Source organism: Watersipora subatra, chromosome 5 (assembly GCF_963576615.1).
Source record: "Watersipora subatra chromosome 5, tzWatSuba1.1, whole genome shotgun sequence".
Lineage (NCBI taxonomy): Eukaryota > Metazoa > Bryozoa > Gymnolaemata > Cheilostomatida > Watersiporidae > Watersipora > Watersipora subatra.
This window is the reverse complement of record NC_088712.1, coordinates 64223525-64244748: the sequence shown is the minus strand read 5'-3', so window position 1 is coordinate 64244748 and position 21224 is coordinate 64223525. Positions and strand designations below refer to the sequence as shown.

At 38.4% G+C, this 21224-nt stretch overlaps 1 protein-coding gene across 1 annotated transcript in view; it reads right to left on the bottom strand.

Annotated features, from left to right (window-relative positions):
• Window positions 1–21224, bottom strand: part of LOC137396727 (exonuclease 1-like) — a 35910-nt gene that overhangs the window by 14435 nt on the left and 251 nt on the right. Inside the window, exons 2-9 of the mRNA XM_068083036.1 lie at window positions 20836–20955; window positions 18691–18814; window positions 14355–14708; window positions 13298–13503; window positions 2857–2968; window positions 1701–1866; window positions 1369–1487; window positions 70–130 (exon numbers count right to left, since the gene is read on the bottom strand). Of these exons, the coding sequence (XP_067939137.1) occupies window positions 70–130; window positions 1369–1487; window positions 1701–1866; window positions 2857–2968; window positions 13298–13503; window positions 14355–14708; window positions 18691–18814; window positions 20836–20955 (1262 nt within the window). The remainder of the gene's footprint in view (window positions 1–69; window positions 131–1368; window positions 1488–1700; window positions 1867–2856; window positions 2969–13297; window positions 13504–14354; window positions 14709–18690; window positions 18815–20835; window positions 20956–21224) is intronic.

Here is a 21224-nt window from a genome sequence, read left to right as displayed (position 1 = left end):
CTGGTGAACAGCTAGTGAGCGGTTCAACAACTGGAAATAAACCATACAACAGAAAATACATTATGTTACCTTTTAGCAGCGCTTCTATATCATCAAATCCATCACTGGTGGTTTCCGCTTCAATAGATTCCTTAAATGAGAGGGAAGTGTATCTCAGACCAATAAAATAGTCAGGTCGTGAAATAGCGTGAAGTATCGGGTTTTAATTCAACAACTTATACTATGTCACCTACTTCCACCGTAGAACTACTGCTCGAATTACTAGTAAGTGTGTTAGCTGAGCTGTACCCTACTCTGATTATGATTACAAGTATGTATATCATATATGCTATATCTTGACACTCCAATTTATTATTCAATTTAACAATCAGTTATTCAAAACATTTTTGCGAGTGTTATTCCAATTCATTCCAATTCCTAGTTATGGAATATGAAATTAGGAACAGTCTTTCATTTAAAAAAATTAAGAAAGAGCGAACAAATTTTCTGTCTCATAATATTACCTCAATGTTTTCTACAAATACAAGAGGTGTTGTCCAATCTGATTTCTTAAAGATTATCCGTTGTTTGAGAATTCGGTAGACTTGTCATGAATTTACCTATTATCTTTCTTAGTTAGACAAAAATCATTTAATGGTGTTTAGATACTGCAGCACTAACTGGTAGAGACTTTATTAGCTATGAATGAAATTATATCCATATTCTAGTAGAGTTCCGATATTTCTCAGTTAGTCCATGACACTTCGCCAAGTCGATTTTTTGAAATCAAATCTATGACGTCTCAATCTTTATGTTGCCGAAGTAGCAACATCACCTTTGCTACAAGACATGTTCACAACTAATAAATTATGACCCTTTCGCTCACTAGAATAGTATTTTCCTTCGATAGGTCACCATTGGTGTGAATGACATAAAACAGCTCTCATTCAAATGTCAAGGTCAGTAGCAACCGTTTTTTGCTACTGAGAATAAATGAATCAGACTCATGTGTCTGGAAATTGTCGGCCATATTTATTGCTTTGTAAGGTCATGGTTACTTTTTTACATCCAAAAGGGTTGATCTTTGAGGGCCGACTTTTATCCATTGAACACTATTCTTTGGCAGGATCAATTTTTCAAATTGTATTGAATTACTAGTGTTAATATTATTCCTATCACTCTTTGCTGATGCGATGTCAGTTAACAGCTATATCTCTATCGAGTTTCTAACGTACCAACATTTTGTTGATGCGATTAGTGACATGAACAGCACCTCAATAATAGCGCGCTAGAGTTAATCGATATATGCTTGACGCTGGAAGAACTGTGACGCCAGCACGACAAAGAAAAAAAGGAAAATAGAAAAGGGAGACTTGGTCGAGAACTAACCTTAGAGGTCTTGGGACAGACTTTAACGGTGGAACATGAAGTCTCATTTCCCACTACGGAGTCACTCGGGGTTGATGTGAAAGATCCTGCGTCACCGCTGTTTAGGTCGCTCAGTAAGTCTAAAACATGTAGCGCAGCTCTAGACAACAACAAATGTTAATCAACAAGAGAAGTTTGGTAGGAGACGCATCGAAGCTACCAGATACAAGAATTACAGGAGCATTCCTCTCTATTCCTTACCCTCCCTCTGTCTTATACTGAGACAATCTGCTCTTTTATGTTTATACACCTCCTTGATAACACTGACACTATTTCCTCAACAGCATACCTACCCTCAGCTTTACACTGGCTCAATCGTCTTTTTCTCACTATCCTGTCAGCAGAGATGAGCGCACTCTTACTATTAGTTGAGTGAGAGTGCCTGTCTATGTGATTATCAGTACCTCCATCCCATGTACCTTTTGGCTTGTAATCTGGATGCCAGATACTAAGCCTGCCCTGCATGCAAAACAACCTTGGCTGTAGTAAGCAACCTATATACCTCTATCAATGCCTTGCAGTTATTACTTCTGCAACAAGTCTATTACCTTCTCCTGCACAAAATCTTTCGTTTTAAAAGCATGCTCTTGCAAACTAGATGCAGTTGTTTACTCTTCAAGTAGAAGCATTTGAGCAAAATCATCCAGTTGCATTTCATACTTTCTGGCAAATCGTCAGTGTCAAAAATTTGTATCAATAACCTACACTTTTATTCTAACATTTGACAAAAAACAAGGTATTAAACAAGCAAAATAAATAAAAAAACATCCTTTCCAGAGTGTCAAGGTCAGACCACAATGTGAGCAGGTGCATGAAATCTGCACTCATGAACATGGGATAACTAGCAGACTACTGAGAGATACCAGAATTGTACCAGTATTGTAGTATTCAAAATTTTGGCAGATAGCTTCTGCAGCAACAGCAAACATTTTTATACACACACTTCTATGTACTCTTTGTTATTATTAATTCAACATAATTATTCAGGATTCTTATTGTATTTTATCAGTTCACTTTAATTATATCAGTACCAATTCCCTTTCTCGCCGTAACAAATCATACTCTATCTAGAGATCACTTGCTAATTATTTCACATTTAAACACCTTAAAACTTTTACAGTTGTTGCAGTTTTTCTCTTCATTTATCTAAACTACACAAAACACTTCTTATCATATGAAGTTTAAAGTTATGATGGTAAATGTTGTATAAAAATAAATTTATTTACAAAGACTTTTTATTACCCGGGCATTCACCTACTAATAATTTACATAAAGTAGTGATACATCTCTCTTACGGTGCTCCGACTAGCAGACAAAGTAGTAAGCTTTAAATTCAAGGCATATGAGGGTCGAGTAGAAATTGTAGAAAGATTGTAGAAAGATGTAAGTAAGATGCTGAGTGTGCAGTACAGAGATAATCAATGATTAAGTCAAAAAACATGAACTTACATTCTCGCGAGTCAACAGCAGATCTGGGTCTATTTTTGGTAGTAGTGGATCCATATTGTGGAGGTTGACATTACCAAGCGCTATCTGCATGGATTGTTGTTGAGGAAAGTATCTGCAACCAAATTATTAAAAAAAATGAAAAATCAGACCAAATTTTTTGTCTCTCAAGATCTCTCACAGTTAAGTAAAAGTACAAAGTGAACAAAGTAAAAGTGATCAAAGAAAACCAGTTTTAGTAGTAATTGGGAAAAGGGACAAGAATTTTTTTTAACATTGGAACAACAAATACGTGAGAGAAAAAGGAACAAGCATCTTCCGTCTAAATTTTGAAAACACCGAATATGTATTGTATTAAGTGTGAAGGAGAAAGTACTTGTAAGTGATCAAATAAAAGAAAGCCTGAAACAAGGGGAGCGGAAGAACTGGTCGTAACAGCAAAAGTTGAACTTCATTTATGGAGTTTTTACATATAACTGAGGTTTTTTACATATATATATCTCAAAATTGGTCGTAGGTGTAATCGTCGTTTTGATTGTCCAGCTATAGCTATTATTTTAGCGTTACCGCTCACACGTTACGATGCCCCTGTTAAGAAATTTTTTCGTAAGGTTCAATTACTATGGGTCAAGGCCAATTCTTCTCACGTGAACATTTTTGGGAAGAGCTTTGACATTATCTCTCTATTCGGTCAGACAAAGACAATACGATATCTCATTTTTATATTTGCACCAGTATCGATTGTATATTTGCACCAGTATCGATTGTATATTTGCACCAGTATCGATTGTATATTTGCACCAGTATCGATTGTGTATTTGCACCAGTATCGATTGTATATTTGCACCAGTATCGATTGTATATTTGCACCAGTATCGATTGTGTATTTGCACCAGTATCGATTGTGTATTTGCACCAGTATCGATTGTGTATTTGCACCAGTATCGATTGTGTATTTGCATCAGTATCGATTGTATATTTGCACCAGTATCAATTGTATATTTGCACCAGTATTGATTGTATATTTGCACCAGTATCGATTGTATAGTAGAAATGATTTGAGAGAAAATGAAAACTTACAAAACTGTAAAGTTTTTAAACTCTGCCAAATAAATGAAATATTTTTGCCGAAGCTCAAAAAATTCATTATTAGCATATGTTTGTCAAACATATACAGAGAAACTCTGATAAATTGCCCTCAGATATATCGAACACATGATTAACTCGAATGGATTTGCTTGGTCCGTTTCCACGCAATGATAAATGGCTTGAGATAACTCGACCGAAACTCCGTTAACTCGAACAGTTTTTTGCCAAACGGCTACCGAGACGGTTGTTACTATCGCTTTAGAATATCACTTTATTCCAAGCCATAGAGATACACATCGACTTTAAGTAGTTCTTAGGCCTCGTTATTACCAACATCGGCAGATATTTTTATTAACGACTTTTCTAAAGGTTTGCAAAAATCAAATTTTACCAAACATCCGCTTAGCGATAAGCCCTCCGAATGCAAGAAAAGCGAGGTAAAATTTGGATAACTTTAAAGTAATATCGGCAAAATTTATAATGGGTTTTTAATAGTAAAGCAGTTTTGTAATAACTGACTTACTGCAAAATTGACCTTGGTTAAAACGCTTGGTAGAAAAATACGTATGTATTTTTTCTGAGCGTTTTAACCGCGATCAAGTTTTGCCAATTTTAATCTGAGAACGTCCTGGCAGTCACATCACCTAAAGCAACAAACAAATCTCAAGTGATAGAAAAATATCTATACTTTCTGATTAAAAATATTTAAAACTTCACACGAGAGACCCTTTAACTTGCAACAAGCAATCTATGCTATTGATTGATATGTAGTTTGTATATGTACATGTATCTACTGATAAATACGTGCACTTATGGCTGTCCTGATAACTTGAATGCTCTAATAACTCGAATACTTTTGCTCGGTCCCTTGAAGTTTGAGTTATCCGTGTTTCACTGTATTGGTAAAATAAATGAACTAGCTGTACTACCCGGCATTGTTCATGTAATGAAAACATTTTTGGACAGAAAATTGATTTGTATTTAACATATAACAACATTTGCCATTCTGACTTTCAAACTACATATCATGAGAAAAGTGTTTTGTGTAGATAAAATAATTATTTGAGAGAAAATAAAATCAACTTTTAAGGTTTTTAAACTTTGTCAAGCAACTGCAACTTTCAAACTTCATACCCTGAGGAAAATGTTTTGAGCAGGTCAAATAAATTTTAAAAAATGAAACAACTATAAAAGGGTTTAGATGTAAATGTAAAATAATTAGCAAGTAATAGCTAAATTAAGTCTGTCTTTCTACGATTACAAAATATGATTTGGTAATTATACAATTAATACGAACTGAGAAAAAAAATAAAAATCCTGAATATGTTGAATTAATAATAACAATTCTTGCATAAAAGTGTGTGTATAAAAAAGGCAACTGTTCCATCAGAAGCTATCCATCAAAACTTTTCTCATGATATGCAGTTTGAAAGTTAGAATGACAAATGTTGTTATATGTTGAATACAAATCAACTTTTTGACCAAAGACTTGATTACCCGGGCAACGCCGGGAAGCACAGCTAGTCTACATATAATTCTAGATGTATAGTGAGATCTCTACTTGCGAAATCATTGCGTTTCAGGAACCGTTTTGCAAAATAGAAAATTTCGTATCTAGAAACCAATCTATTATATACAAATCTTGGTGTTTGTCAGTCGTCTGTCCAGTTATAGCGATAAAGTTTTAGCAACAAAAAATCACTTTTGTATTGGATTTAAATTCGCGACATTCAAATCGCAAGTCTACTAACAAGTGCGTATAACCACAACCTTTCATATCACAACTATTGGTCTAACCATACGCTGTATGGTTAGGTTGGGCAGCCACTGCCCAACCTTTTGCCACATGCGTACAGCAGGATTACGAGAGGTTACGGGAAGTACGAGAGGTTACGGGAAGTACGAGAAGTTACAGGAGTATAAAGGCGTGGGGAGATTGGGAGAGCTTTCTTCTTGCATCAACCGCATGTGAGTACACACGTTTATATAACATGGCGCAGTTGACGAAGCTCTGATTTTTTTTTCTTGTTTTGTTATCATTAGCGATAAATTTTCTGGTTGCGGGTAAGTTAAAACGGTTGAGTAGACCCTTTCACGGGCGTGCAGGTGAGGTAACGTGGGGTAGGGTAGTGTTGTGAGGTGTAGTAGCGGTGAAGTAGCGGTGTTGGTGAGGTGTAATTATTTATTACATATTCGGAGGTGGGAGTTACACTAATTATACGAGTGGGGTAGAGTGTATTTGTGGTGAGGGAGATATTGTATCGGGTAGAGATGGAGAGTGGGTTTCCGAAGCTGGTGTTTGAAGAGCACGGTGATGGGTCGTGGGAGAGATTCATAGAGGAGATGAATTTATGTATTGAGAGTGCTGTCGAGAGAAGAGGTTACGAAAGTGAAGGTGGCGATAGACGCCCTATTATGAGAGGTAGAGCTAGGTTAGTGCCACTATTGAGAGCTATTGGGCACAGTGGTAGAGAAGTATGGAGGGGTGCAGGGTTTGACGTAGATGGCGTAAATTCTACTTATGAAGGGGCAGTGGAGGTTTTACAGGGTTATTATGGTAGACAGGAGAGTATGTTTGTAAAGGGGCATAAGTTCCTTACGGCTAGGCAGACACTTGGGGAAAGTGATAGAGAGTTTTTACAACGGGTAGAGAGTTTGAGCAGATATGCAGAGGTGACTAACGATAATGATAGGGTAAGGTTTGCCCTTATTGTGGCGGTCAACGGGTTGAGAGATAGAGAAGTAAGTAGAGAGTTAATGAAGAATGCCAATCTTACTTGGGCGTTATTGCAGGAGGCATTGAGGGCTCGTGAAATGGCCAACAGCTCTGATAGATTTTTGAGAGGTGAGGGTAGAAGTACCGATTTAAAGAGTGAGGTTAAGAGAGAAGTAGCAAAGGTATCAGAATTTGATAGCCGAGTGCAGTACAGGAGTAAGGATAGAGATAGAAGTTATGATTCAGCAGGTAGATCTTCCCCTAGGGGTAGCCCTAGGAGTAGTAGAGAGTATTATGGTAGTGAAGAGCAAGGTACTAGTAGATATGGGACAAGAGGCAGGGAGTATCACAAGGACAGTGACAGTAGAAAGTAGAGATAATAGCAGGGAGAGGCATGTCTCTAGATATAGAGCAGGCAGTAGAGAAGGCAGTGAAGGTAGAGTATGCTACAATTGCAAACGTAGTGGGCATGAGATGAGGAGTTGTCCCTCCATTAAATGTTTTTGTTGTGGACAGCGAGGACATGTATCCCGTTATTGTAGGGATAGGAGAGAAGTAGGTTATGACGGGCGAAGTAGTAGTAGGAGGTCAGGAGGTAGTCGAGATAATAGCTACGAGCGGTATGGTAGCAGGGACAGTAGTGGGGAGAGGTACAGGGGCCGAGAAAGCCCCCGCGAAATTAGAGGCCAATTTGGCAGGTACAGAGACAACAGTATGGATAGGTTTGAGGGGGAGAAGTATAAGGAGAGGTACCAAGATAGTAGTAAGGGCAGAAGTGTTAGGTTCTCTGGTTCTAGGGATAAGTATGAGGATGACAGTTGACTAGGAAGGAGAATTGTAGAGGTTTTGAAGGTCAATGGGAAGAACGTTGAATTTACGTTTGATACTGGGGCAGAGGTGTCGACTGTAACCGAGGGGACGGCCGAAAGGCTGAACCTACGGCTAGAGGAGCCATCTACTGTCTTGGCGGGAATAGATGGTCGTAAGCTAAGAGTAGTCGGTAAAGCAGGTGTTCAGTTGGAAAGTAAATATAGGTTTATGGAGACAGAGGTATACGTGATGAAGGGATCAAGGACAAACTTGTTGGGTATAACCGAGTTGAGGCAGCTGAATTTGTTGGCTGTAGTCAACGCGGTGAGCAACAGCGAGTTTGACCCAGTAAAGGAGTTCGGGGAAGTTTTTGAAGGTTTAGGCACTATGCCAGGTATCTTTAAGATTAAGTTGAAGGAAGGTATAGAGCCAGTGAGGCTGTACTCGCCTCGGCCTATAGCAGCAGGTTTAAGGGAACAGGCTAAGCAGGAGTTAGATGACATGTTGGAAAAGAAAGTGATTGAGCAGGTTGAAGAACCTACTGAGTGGTGCTCAGGGCTAACTATAGCGCCTAAGGCAGGAGGGAAGATAAGGATGTGTGTTGATTTAACTGGACTGAACAGATCTGTCAAGCGAGAGGTTTACCCTTTGCCTAAGATTTCAGATCTGCTCAGTGAGTTGTCTAAGGGGACGATGTTTTCGAAGTTAGATGCGAATTCAGGGTTTTGGCAAGTTCAGGTGGAGGAGGGATCAAAGTCATTGACGACCTTTATCACCCCTTGGGGTAGATATAGGTTCAATCGAATGCCGTTTGGTATCTCCTCAGCTCCTGAATTTTTCCAGAGAGCAATGGAAAAAGTTATTGGGAGCATGAAGGGAGTAGTATGCTTAATGGACGATGTCCTAGTATATGGAAGGGATGCAGATGAACATTGGTCAAGGTTAAGGGAGGTGCTAGGAAAAATCAGGCGTTCAGGCATGACGTTAAGGAAGGATAAGTGCGAGTTTGGAAAAAGTGAAATTAAGTTTCTGGGCCATTTGGTTAGTGCGGCTGACATTAAGCCAGACCCATGTAAAGTAGAGGCAGTTCTAGGCTTGAAGTCGCCGGTTAATAAAACTGAGGCTAGGAGGTTTACAGGGATGGTAAATTATTTGAGTAAGTTCAGTAGCGAGTTGGCAGAGTTGTGTACGCCTATATATAAGGTGTCAGGGAGTAGATCACAGTGGTATTGGGGTCCAGATCAGGAACAGGCTTTCGAGAAGGTTAAGCAAGCCTTGTCTAAAGCACCCGTTTTGTGTGCCTTTGATATGAGTAGGAGGCATAGGGTGTCTGCAGATGCCAGTAGAAACGCAGTAGGGGCAGTATTGCTACAATTGACGGAGGGTAATGTGTGGCAGCCAGTGGAGTATGCGTCGAGAAAAATGTCTGAGGCAGAGGAAAGGTATGCGATGATAGAGAAGGAGGCATTGGCAATTACATGGGCATGTGAGAAGTTTGACTACTATCTAGTAGGCAGAAAGTTTGAGGTTGAGACTGACCATAAGCCACTTATTTCACTGTTAGGTGAGAAGGACTTGTCAGCCTTACCAGTCAGGGTTCAGAGGTTTAAAATGAGGTTAATGAGGTATGACTACACAATATTTCATACACCCGGGGAGCAAATGTATTTGGCCGACTCTTTGAGCCGACCTAATGGCAAGCTGGACAGCGAAAATGAAATGGGTAGGAGTGAGGATGTAGATACAGCTGTAGTTAGCAGTGTGACTACTGACAATTTTACGGACAGTTTAACGATGGAATTAAGGTCGGAAATGTTGATAGATGATGAGGCTGCTGAATGTTTAAAATTTGTTACGGAAGGTTGGCCGAGAGGTGGCAAAAGGTTGGGCAGTGAGCTTCTAAAGCTTTATAGTGCAAGGGAATGGCTTACTGTACGGGATGGTTTACTCTTCTTTAGAGACAGGGTATACATACCTAGGTCTATGAGAAGGTTGTATTTAGAGAAGTGTCATGTTGGGTATCAGGGAATTGATAAATGTCGTCGGAGAGCTAGGTGCCACTTCTGGTGGCCAGGAGTTAGCGTAGATATCTATGAGTTCATAGGGCAATGTGATACCTGTATCATCCATGGGACAGTCAAGCACCAACCCATGGTTGAATATGAGTTGCCAACAAAGCCTTGGGAAGTACTCGGTAGTGATGTGTTTGTATTAGATGGCAAGTTATATTTGTTGATAGTTGATTACTATTCCAGGTGGATTGAGGCACTGCACATCAACGCTCAAACATCTAGGGAGGTAATAGCGGTTATGAAGAAAGTGTTTGCTAGATTCGGTATTCCTAGCATTCTGCGGTCAGATAACGGGCCTTGTTATGATAGTCAAGAGTTTAGAAAGTTTGCAGATTTGTACGGTATCAGGGTAATTACTAGTAGCCCTCGATATCTGCAGAGTAAAGGTTTGGCAGAAAGTGCAGTTAAAACAGTGAAAAGTTTGTGGAGAAAAGAGCGGGATAAGGAGATGGCATTGTTAGTGTATAGAACAACCCCTTTGTCAACTGGGTACTCGCCCGGGGAACTAATGTTTGGCAGAGCGGTTAAATCGAATTTGGGTGTGAGCAGTAAAGGGGAAGTAGATTACAAGGAGTTCGAAAGTAGAGAAAGGGAAAGGAAGTTGAAATTGAAAAGTAGTTGGGATATCCAGCATAGGGTATAAAAATTGCCGGAATTAGAGCCAGGACAGGTTGTCTACGTGAAAGCGCCTACTGACACAGGAGCAGCAGGTACGGTGGTAAGGAGAGACAGTACACCAGAAAGTTATTGGATACGTGTTGGTTCGGGTGAGATCAGGAGAAATAGGAAACATCTTTTTCCTCTTAATAACAATCTCTCCTGGGGTTCTTCTAACGATACTAACACCGGTAGTCAGGGTGCTAACCATAACATCCCTAATGATTTCTGTGAGTTGTTTGAGGATAGTGAGGAAGGTGAAACGCAGTACTGGGTAGACAACCAGCCTAGGCCTGGTGTAGGCGGGGAGAGAATAGGTGGTTTAAATGATGAATCGGAGGAACCACCCGGTGCCACGGTTGGAAGTGGCCTAGCCAGTGGGGATCCCGATGTGAGTAGTCGAGATACCCGAACCTCGCAGGGTACTAGAGAAGGGGCAATAGCCAAAAGCACTGTTACAAGGAGTGGTCGGGTCAGTAAACCTCGGCTAGATAAAGATAGTTTTTACTATTAACCGTTGTTAAAAGATGGTTGCCATGTTGCAGATTGTTGTAAAGAAATTCCATCAAAACTACGATCACAAATGGCAAGCAGTTCAGGTGGCGAGGCTAGTGGTGGCGGACGACCGGAGAAGGATTGCAGTGAGGAGAGAGTGGGGGAGAGGAAGGACGGTAGTGAGGCTAAGAAGCCTGTAGTATATGGCAGTAGCGGTAAGATTTGGTGTATGATATGTAGAGTTAAACGAGATCACTTGGCGGTAAATTGCCCTGGTAATGCTTGCAGGAGGTGCGGGAGAAGTGGACACTGGCAGAAGGACTGCAAGGTACCCATCTGCCAGTGGTGTGGGGAGACCGGGCACGCTGTTAGTGGATGCCCCCGTCGAGGTACAGGTGGTCCAGTGAGCACGGAGGCAGGGAAAAGGAAGGGCAGTGAGGAAGTACCAGCGCCTCAGAGGAAGGTGAGGAGTTATGCTGAGGTGAGTGGCGGTGCTAGACAAGTTGCTGCACCAGTACCCATTATGGGGAAGGTGAGCTCTTTTTTAGCAGACGTGACCAGTGATGGGATGATGAACATGGAAGGTTGCCGGAAGAGGATCGCTAGTATTGAGCGAGAGGAGGCGGAGGTACGTAGGAAGTTCGAGACAGAGTTGGTCAGACTGGCTGCCGAGCGCAGGGCAGCGGTCAATGAGTTTGAGAATGCAGAGGCATTCAGGGCGGCCATTGAGCAGTTGGCCAAAGTTCAGAGGAGGATTGCGGGTGGTAGGCTTGCACCGGAGGAGGGTCAGGCCGAGGTGAATAGGTCTGAGCCTATATCAATTCCCAGCTCTGTGGCGCCACCCCCTGAGCAGCCGATTACGGCCCAGGGGGAGACTTCCCACAGGATGCCTGTTAGGCCCGTCTCCACTGGGGAGAGCGTGGTCATGACGGAAGGGGCGGAATCTGAGGTTGAGGAGTCGTTATCGGCCCAACTACCAGTTTCCGAGCCAGTTGAGAGTAGTGTTGGAGATGTTGGTGGAAGTAGTGTTGGTTGTGACAGAGGTCACGGTGGTGGTGACAGAGGTCACGGTGGTGGTGACGGAGGTCACCGTGGTGGTGACGGAGGCCACGGTGGTGGTGACGGAGGTCACGGTGGTGGAGACGGAGGTCACGGAGGTGGTGAAGGAGGTGGAGGAGATAAGGAGAGTAGTGCGGCCGAGTACGACAGCAGCCCCGGGTTGCTCGGGAGTGATGATGGTACGCAGGAGGTGTCGATGGAGGAAGACCTGGGTTAAAGCGTAAGGTAAACTTCACCAGCAAGGTGAGTTGATGAATGAGTCCCAATGTATTTCTGGAGGGTTAGTGGCCCATACAAAAAAAGAAAAGAAAAAGGGCATGTTGTATAATCGAGCTGGTGGGCCGCGGGCTACGCTAATGCCCGAGGTCATGGTAGTTACAGGTAGTTACGAGAGGTTACGGGAAGTACGAGAGGTTACGGGAAGTACGAGAGGTTACGGGAAGTACGAGAGGTTACGGGAAGTACGAGAAGTTACAGGAGTATAAAGGCGTGGGGAGATTGGGAGAGCTTTCTTCTTGGCATCAACCGCATGTGAGTACACACGTTTATATAACATTATATATTACTGCATAATTATATAATTAGAATTATATTACTGCGTAATTATATATATTATATATAATATATATATTATTATATATTACTGCATAATAAATAAAAAGTGCACATAAAAAGGAAGAATAGATAAACAATGAATAAAAACTTCAAAAGGTGGGTCCACGTTTGTTTAACTTTGGTGTTGGCCCTCTAGACGATACCGAGGTCAGAAAAGGTGGGTTTTATATTTTTTTTTTAAAAGGTTTTTACGAACGTATGTAGAACAGATGAAAACGAAACATTCGTCATTACTGATGTCACTAATGTGTGGAATTAATTATGTTAAACTTGAGGCAGCATATTATGTCAAACTTGAGGCAGCATATTATGTTAAACTTGAGGCAGCATATTATGTTAAACTTGATGAATTAACTTGCTACTTTTTATTCTCATAAATCTTTCAGTTTTTCAGTCAATTAGAGTTCTTTAAAACTGATAGACATTTGAAAATGACAATAATAATAAAAATACTCAATTCTACTTCATAAAATGTCGAGCAATCTTCCAAACTAAATTATTCTCAGACAGCCAATTATTTACCCGCGTGAAAGTGCCATACGTTTACAGAGAAACGCTGGCCTAGAGCATGGTAGACAACTTTTTACTGAAATATTTGAATCTCTGTTTTCAGATGTTCCTTTGAACAAAAAATGTTAAAATAGCTGATGTGCTAAGAATAGACCTCAAAACATCAGCATTTGTGTTTACCTTTTTTTGCGCCAACACAACACTCCTTTCTGAACATCAACAATTGAAAACATTAGCCTGTACCTAAACCATTATGCTAAGTTCACTCATTCGTCTTTTAATATTTTAGTTTTGCTTGCCAAACAACCACCGGGCAACTTTATCAACCGATTCAACCGACCACCAAACTTCATATAGAATTTATATAATGCAGTGAGGCCTTACTGTCACCCCGCTAGCTACTAACAATGTAAACAGTTACCTTCCAGCAAATGCCATATCCTTAGGATGCTCCGTCAAGTCACAGCAGGTGTCTGTATGCGGTGTCATGGGTTTTCTTGTGCGGCTCAAAGGGTCGAAAACCACCTGATGCTTGAAGGTCATAAATGCATGGTTGAATTTTTCAACGTATTCATCAGTTACTGAGCCTTGGGGCAGCTTAATGGAGAGCGGCAGCCTGCGTAGCATCTAGTAAATTATATGTCTATGGATGATGGACTATCACACACTCATTGCTGGATAGAATAACAGACTAAAGACATCCACAAGAGATCAGTTATTGCTCAGCTTGAGTAGCAACTAATGCTGAGCAATAAATGAATATCATGTAACACCTTACAGATCCTATACAAAACATGTTTCATATCATCATGGGCCTGGCTTCAAATAAAAGTCCATAGTATTTTCATATAAATTCAGAGATGCTCATCTCGTGAATGGTAGCACCTGTTTACTGAAAAATCTGAAGTCATGTTTTCAGATGCTACTTTGAACAGTAAAATTAATAAAACTACTTATGCGCTGAAAATTGCTCAACGAATCAGCCTTCCCTGAAATTTTAAAATTCCAAATCCATGATTAGATCCATTGCCCATGAAAAGCCCTGAAAATCCTTAGAAATGGTGTTAGGCTGTACTAGTGTTGAAATGGCTTCTAGCAACGGCTTGCTTGTGGCAACAGAGATACAAAATATTTTCAATTTCCTAAAAACAAAATCAACAGAATTTATTTATTTCACATCGTATCAATATATTAGTATCAATATATTTCAACTGGTTGCCTTTTCTTGCACCTAAAAGCCCTCTGTGGAGTGATCTAATTCATAATTGCTCTGCTTCAGCCACCACATTGAAGCAGCTACTTTTACTACTACTATCACTACTATTAATACTACCAGTACTACTGCTACTATTAGTACTACTACTATTACTGCTATTACTACTACTATTACTACTACTACAACTACTACTGTTACTACTACTATTATTACTACTCTCGCTACTACTGCTATCACTATTACTACTGTTACAACTACTCACACTAGAATTATCGGAAGATGACTGGTTCTGAGTGATGAATTTACAAGCCTTAGCGAGGCCGATGCCAGGCAGCGATGGCACGTAGTCACAACCCGAAAGTATGCACATCTTGACGAAGTGGTCAAATGTCAACCGTTTTCGGAAGGATTTGTGCTCGAGGAGTCGTGATCTCTCTTGCACGATACCATTTCCATTCAAATCTAACTTGAACATGACCCTCTCACAACCAAAGCAGAGCAGATCGCTGTCCTCGGAGATGATGAGTTGAGCGATTCCAGAGATGCTGAGGTAGGCTAGCTGCGCGTCTGCCTCATAGGGAGCAACGATACAGTCTATGCCTTGAGACACCGCTGCCTGGGAAAATACAGAATGTAAGTACACCAGCCAGCAAAGATCTAACTAGGGGAAACACAAGATTCCTTGACTTACACCAGCTTATGAGAAATCAAAGCGTGTGGTGTTGCTTTCTAGAAGCGATGTCAAGTCTCTTAAACTGCAGAGCTTATTGTCCAATTAAATTCAAACAACTCAACAAGCCACTGTCCAATCAATACCGGTCTGAGCTGTTCAAATAATTATTAAATAATAGATATTGTAATTTAAAATCATTTCATCCTGAAACAATTTACTGGCGTTTATCGTATCTGTAACGCTGTAATAATGTCTCTATACAATAAAAAACCATTATATTTGGAGTTGTCAACTACTTTGTTATATTTTAGAAAGGCCCTGAAAACAGACAAAATTTGATCATATTACTTCAGGGTAAGTATCCAAGTCGTTACAAATATATTAAAGAGTCGCACAAGTCACTCTATGTCGTACTTCTGGTGCTTTGATTGGATGACTTTCCTTTCCACAGGCTTGTTTAATGCATGGCTGTATTCGCTGATATTTAACATTATAAAAAATGTTTACTGTCAATAGCGAGTGATTTATATAGAAATTAGGTCACAATTTGTCATGGTGACCCAATTGTGATTATGTGAGCTAATATTGCATAGCAAGTCACACAAAAATATATTATACTTTAAAACTCAGAGCATGTTTGCTAGTGGTTTGAACCGACTTAAAACTTTTTACAAACCATACAGTTAGATAGTTAATGAATTAAATTGAGTCAAGTCACCAGTTAAAGCTGGATAAATCTTCTAATCAATGATAAGCAGACACATGATAGTTAAAATTACATTCGGATAAATTTACATTTTATACGTACAAATATAGAGTATTGCACAACATTATAATTTGGTACTTACACCATTAAAAATAAACTTAAAAAAGAACAATAATAAATATACAGTCAAACATGGATAACTCGAACTTCAAGGGACCGAGCAAGTGTTCGAATTATCAGAGCGTTCAAGTTATCAGAGCACTGTCACAAGTCCATATATTTACTTATTTATTAGTAGATACATGTACATATACAAACTATAATATAAATCAAAAGCACAAATGGCTTGTTTCAAATTAAATGCTTCTAATGTAAAGTTTAAAAAGTTTTTATGAAAAAGTATAGAGATTTTTCTATCACTTGAGATTGGTTTGTTGTTTGAGGTGATGTTATTGCCAGGACGTTTTTCAGATTGACATTGGCAAAACTTGATCGTTGTTGAAATGCTCAAAAGAAAAGACATTTTTTTCTTTTGGGGTTTTACCCATGATCAATTTTGCCGTTTTTTCTTGAAGTTTATGCAAAGATTATCTTACTTTACCTGGGATTCGTTAAGAGCAACACTCCGAGGCAGTTCAATTAGAAGTTTTACGAGGTTTTACGTACATTCTATATCACTCACGTTTTTTTAATAGATACTTATTGAATGTACACACGTATTCTGTGTTTAGGTCAAACGATGAATAGTTTTTTGTAGCTCAGACAACGTTAAAGTTTAATTACAACAATTTTTATGACGTTTTAAACATTCAACATTCCGACGTTGATTCAACACGGAATCAACGTCGGAAAACTATTCATCACGGGCTAGCCGGGTCACGCAGTCAAGGACTTTCGCCACGCACATACAAAACAAAAACAACATGCGATTTTTGTTTTGTATGTGCGTGGCAAAATTCCTTGTGCGCGTGACCCGGCTAGCCCGTGCTACTCATCGTATAGCAGTATAAATCAAATTTCACCAAACCTTTAGAAAAGTCGTTGACAAAAATATTTTGCCGATGGTGGTAATAATGACGCTTATGAATTACGAAAAGATGAAGTTTACCTCTATGGCTTTGAATAAAGTGATTTTCTAAAGCGATAACAACTGTTTCGGTAGCCGTTGGGCAAAAAAACAGTTCGAATTAACAGTGTTGAGTTCGAGTTATCTATAGCAATTTATCATTACGTGGGAACGGACCAAAGGAAATGTTCGAATTAACCATGTGTTCGAGCTATCCGTGGATGAGTTATCCATGTTTGACTGTATGTATATATATATATATATATTTATATTTGGTATTGGAGTGACGCTACTTCGCAGATTGTCACCTACAGTGGTCCTCGCTATACGACATTAATTTGTGCCGGTGTTGGCATCGTAACACGTGGCGAAAATGTCATATAGAGGGGTATAGAGACCCATAGTGACCATATGACCCATAATGACCATAGACCCATCTAATGCAAACACCGCCTGGTAAAAAACATCAGAATTTTATATACAGTCAAACTTGGATAACTCGCTCTCGGATAGCTCGAACACATGGTTAACTCGAATGGTTTCATTGGTCTGTTCTCACGTAATGGTAAATTGCTTTAAATAACTCGACCTCAACTCTGTTAACTCGAACAGTTTTTTGCCCAACGGCTACCGAAACGGTTGTTATCGCTTTAGAAAATCACTTTTTTCCCAAGCCATAGAGGTAAACCTCAACTTTTATTAATTCATAGGCATCGTTATTACCACAGTCGGCAAAATATTTTTGTCAACGACTTTTCTAAAGGTTTGGTGAAATTTGATTTTTACCAAACACCCGCCTATTGATGGCCCTTCGGAAGTAAGGAAAAGTGAGGTAATTTTCGCAAACTTCAAGAAAAATAGGCAAGATTGATCTCGGTTAAAACGCTCCAAAGAAAAAGATGTCTTTTCTTCTGAGCATTTCAACAACAATCAAGTTTTGCCAATTTTAATCTATAAAACGTCCTGGCAATAACAGCACCTCAAACAACAAACCAATCTCAAGTGATAGAAAAATCTCTATACTTTTTGATAAAAACGTTTTAAACTTTACATTAGAAGCATTTAATTTGAAACAAGCCATTTATGCTTTTGATTTATATTATAGTTTGTATGTGTGCATGTATCTACTAATAAATAAATAAATACATGGACTTGTGACAGTGCTCTGATAACTTGAACTCTCTGATAACTCGAACACATTCGCTCGGTCCCGTGAAGTTCGAGTTATCCATGTTTGACTGTACATATTAAAATTTAGTAACAAAATAGTATGTTAATCTTAGTAACTATAGTTACCTACAGTAACTTTAGTGTATTTAGTGGTTATGATCAGCAATAAAATGTAACATTACAATGTACTATGTGCAGTACGTACTATAGTACATTCTCATATTCAAGACAGACACATGATATAAACTTTGAATTTAGATTAATAGACACACACCTAAAACAAGCTTTAGTATGTTTTTACTAAACTTTAAATCTGTCAATGTCTAAAATTTGATCGCCAGTTTCCAGTTTCGATTTCACTATAACTAATAACAAATAACGCTGACCTAAAGGAGAGCGAGCGTCGTATCTCTTCTAGGCGTTGTAGGAGGAATTTCGGCGATAAGCATATCAGCATCCTTGCTATTCCGACATATTCAGCACACTGACTGCCAAATTGGAATTTTGAGATGCTTTTTTGTTGATGTCGTATGGTAAAAAAATGTTGTATAGCGGGGCAAAAAAAGACTGTATGTCACATTGTAAAGCGGAAAAACTGCATAACAGGCACATCATAACCCGGGGGTACACTGTATTGTTCTTGGAACACCATAGTTAGAATTTTGATTTTTAATCATGAGTTAGTTATTGTGTAACAAAAGTTAACATAAGTGTAACATAGTTATTGTGTAACAAAGACATATGTATCAAAGGTTCATCAAAACACTATTTCACTTCAATCTTGAACAGTATTTCATATTTTTGAACTCTATTTATTTCATCAGCCTTTTTCAACCTCGTAAAACAAACATTGCGCCAAATGAAGCTTTACATCGTGATTCAAGCAGCAATTTATACTAGAATGAAGAGTGACAATCCCAAGGTCATACAACGATTGCTGGTAGCTGAGACATCGATAATAGACATCGTATTCAATTACTCACAACAATGACCCTATGAGCCATCTGGGGCGTGATGTCTATGCATCTCTCGAAGTACTGCCTAGCCTCAGCCCTCTTGCCCTCCGCCAACAAAGCATTGGCCTTCTCTCTGTTCGCCTTGCGACGGCTGTAGGAGAAGAAGAGCAAGGTCAACATTGCCATCGCGTGACACTCAAAATACATCTCAATCAAATATCTAATAGTTCTGTCGGGGCAGCAGTTTCAAGCCAAACTTTATTAAACAGTACATCATTTTAAATTGGTTTCAAGTCTAGTTTTTTTAAGCCTCATTATTTTATTAGGCTTTTTATTATTTAATCATGTTAAAATATATCTATATGCTATATAATATATATATAATATATGCTTTTTATTATTCTCTTATCATGCTAAAATATAATAACCAATTTTCCTATTTTTATTATTACTTTTTCTATTCCAACAATAAAATTACTAGCTTAAGTTCTTAGTAATATTTTATTCTTGCTTGTTGTTTTGTGTGAAGCACTGAGCACTTAATATGCATACATCTCTCTTTGCATTTCTTATACAGAAGGAAGATAAACTCGATGTTCATAAAATAGTATATACACCACAACCTACACATATAAATGTAATTTGTTTCATCCTTGAATTAACTATTTTCATAGGAACACATTCAAACGTCTAAATAGAAATTGAATTTGTTCTGGGACATATTTGTAATGCAAGATCTGTCATATAATGCAGTGAATAACACACATAAATATAGTGAATTCCATTTCCATTTCTTACATTTTTTGTCTGATTCACCTTTAGTTTCTTCATTTTCACTTGTAAAACTACAAACATCAAATGTTGGAAATTACTCTGAGTGTAAAGTCAAATAATTGCTTGAATTTTATATCATATAATAAAAAATTTTATATCATGAAATGGAAAATTTTATATCGTGTAATGGAAATTTTTATGACGTGTCAAAAGAATTTATATCGTGTAACGAAAGAATTTATGTCATGCAATGAAAGAATTTACATCATGTAATGGAAAAATCTTATATCGTTACTAAAAATTCCTATGTTAAGAGGTTTGACACTTTCTGTGTGAACGATATACGGAAATTTAAAAAACTTTACAACTAACCTTTTTATTACCTGATCTAAGAAAAACAAATTATATTCACCTCCTTTAGTTTGCCTTGCGAGCAAGAGTATTTTAAAACGCAGCTAACTACGAATTTCTACGAATAGCTGCCTTTGCAATAAAAAGATATAAAAAATAATCATAGCAAAAAAAGGTTGGATGTTGTCAAATCAAATGATAAATTTTGCAATATTCTTTCAATTAACTTTCAATAAACTTTCAATTATTATCAGACCCCAATCAAGATTGAAGCGTGATGAAAAAAAAACTAATTATAATATACTTGACAGAACCAAAACCATTATTGCTAACAAATTGTAAAAATTTGTTTTTCGACAAGTTGAATAATTTTTGTATTCGTCTCTACTAGTTGTGGCAGTGACATTAAATCAACCACCAGCCACACTGTCTGTAATGTCTTTGAGTTATGTCTAACTTTTGACAATTCTAACTATGTTTTGTGCAGTTTTGCTATTGCAAGATTAGCTTGAATAAAGAAGTTTAAAAATAATTTTGGTTAAGGATATATCAGGATATATGTATATATATCAGGATATATATCATATCAGGATACTAAAATTATCCTTACTCCTTGGTGTTCTTTGTATCTGAGAATAACAAATACTAACATTACCTCAAAGACGGTAATCCTTGAACTGAAACACTACTGTCAAACATACATGATGAGCTGGATATTTGCAATAAAAACTAAACAGAGGGTAACAAAGTGGTATAAGCAGACACAAAGAGACAAGGTTGGAAAAAAATTTTTGGTGCAGATATGATTTTTTATTTACGATTTCTTTGATTTTTTATAAGTTCTATCGGATTTTTTCACCATTATTTCTCATGTACATTGTATTTGTTTTGTGATGCATATCAAAATGCTGGTAAACCAGCTTTTCAGTGTTGGTGACTCACATGCTTTAACTTGACTTAAATACTTCTTGCATTCACCAGTCATATAAAATTTGATTTTTCATGCCAACCCTGATGAGGATAGCTGGCACTTTCAGCGATACTCACTCTCGTCGTTCCTTCTCAGTATGGGCTTTAGCCGGCAGGTTCTGTCCATCAAACACAAGAATAGGCTTGATACCAAATGACTTGAGAGTATTCCAGTATTTCTCACAGTAAGCGACATACCTAAGCAATGAACACGTTAATAAATAACAAGAGAAGATGAACATAGAGGCAGCATCTAGACATCATTCGACTGATAATCTATCAACTAGTTTACTTTGATGATAGGATCAGCTGAAGCTTGTAAATCAGTCTACTTATTAAGAAACTATGTATAACAGCTGCAAAAAACAGATTTTGAACATTTGAAAGAGACCGTTGAATGTTGACCAATCAGAATGCGTAGATATAATATTGACCAATAAGAACTTGTAGAATAAAGTGTACCAATC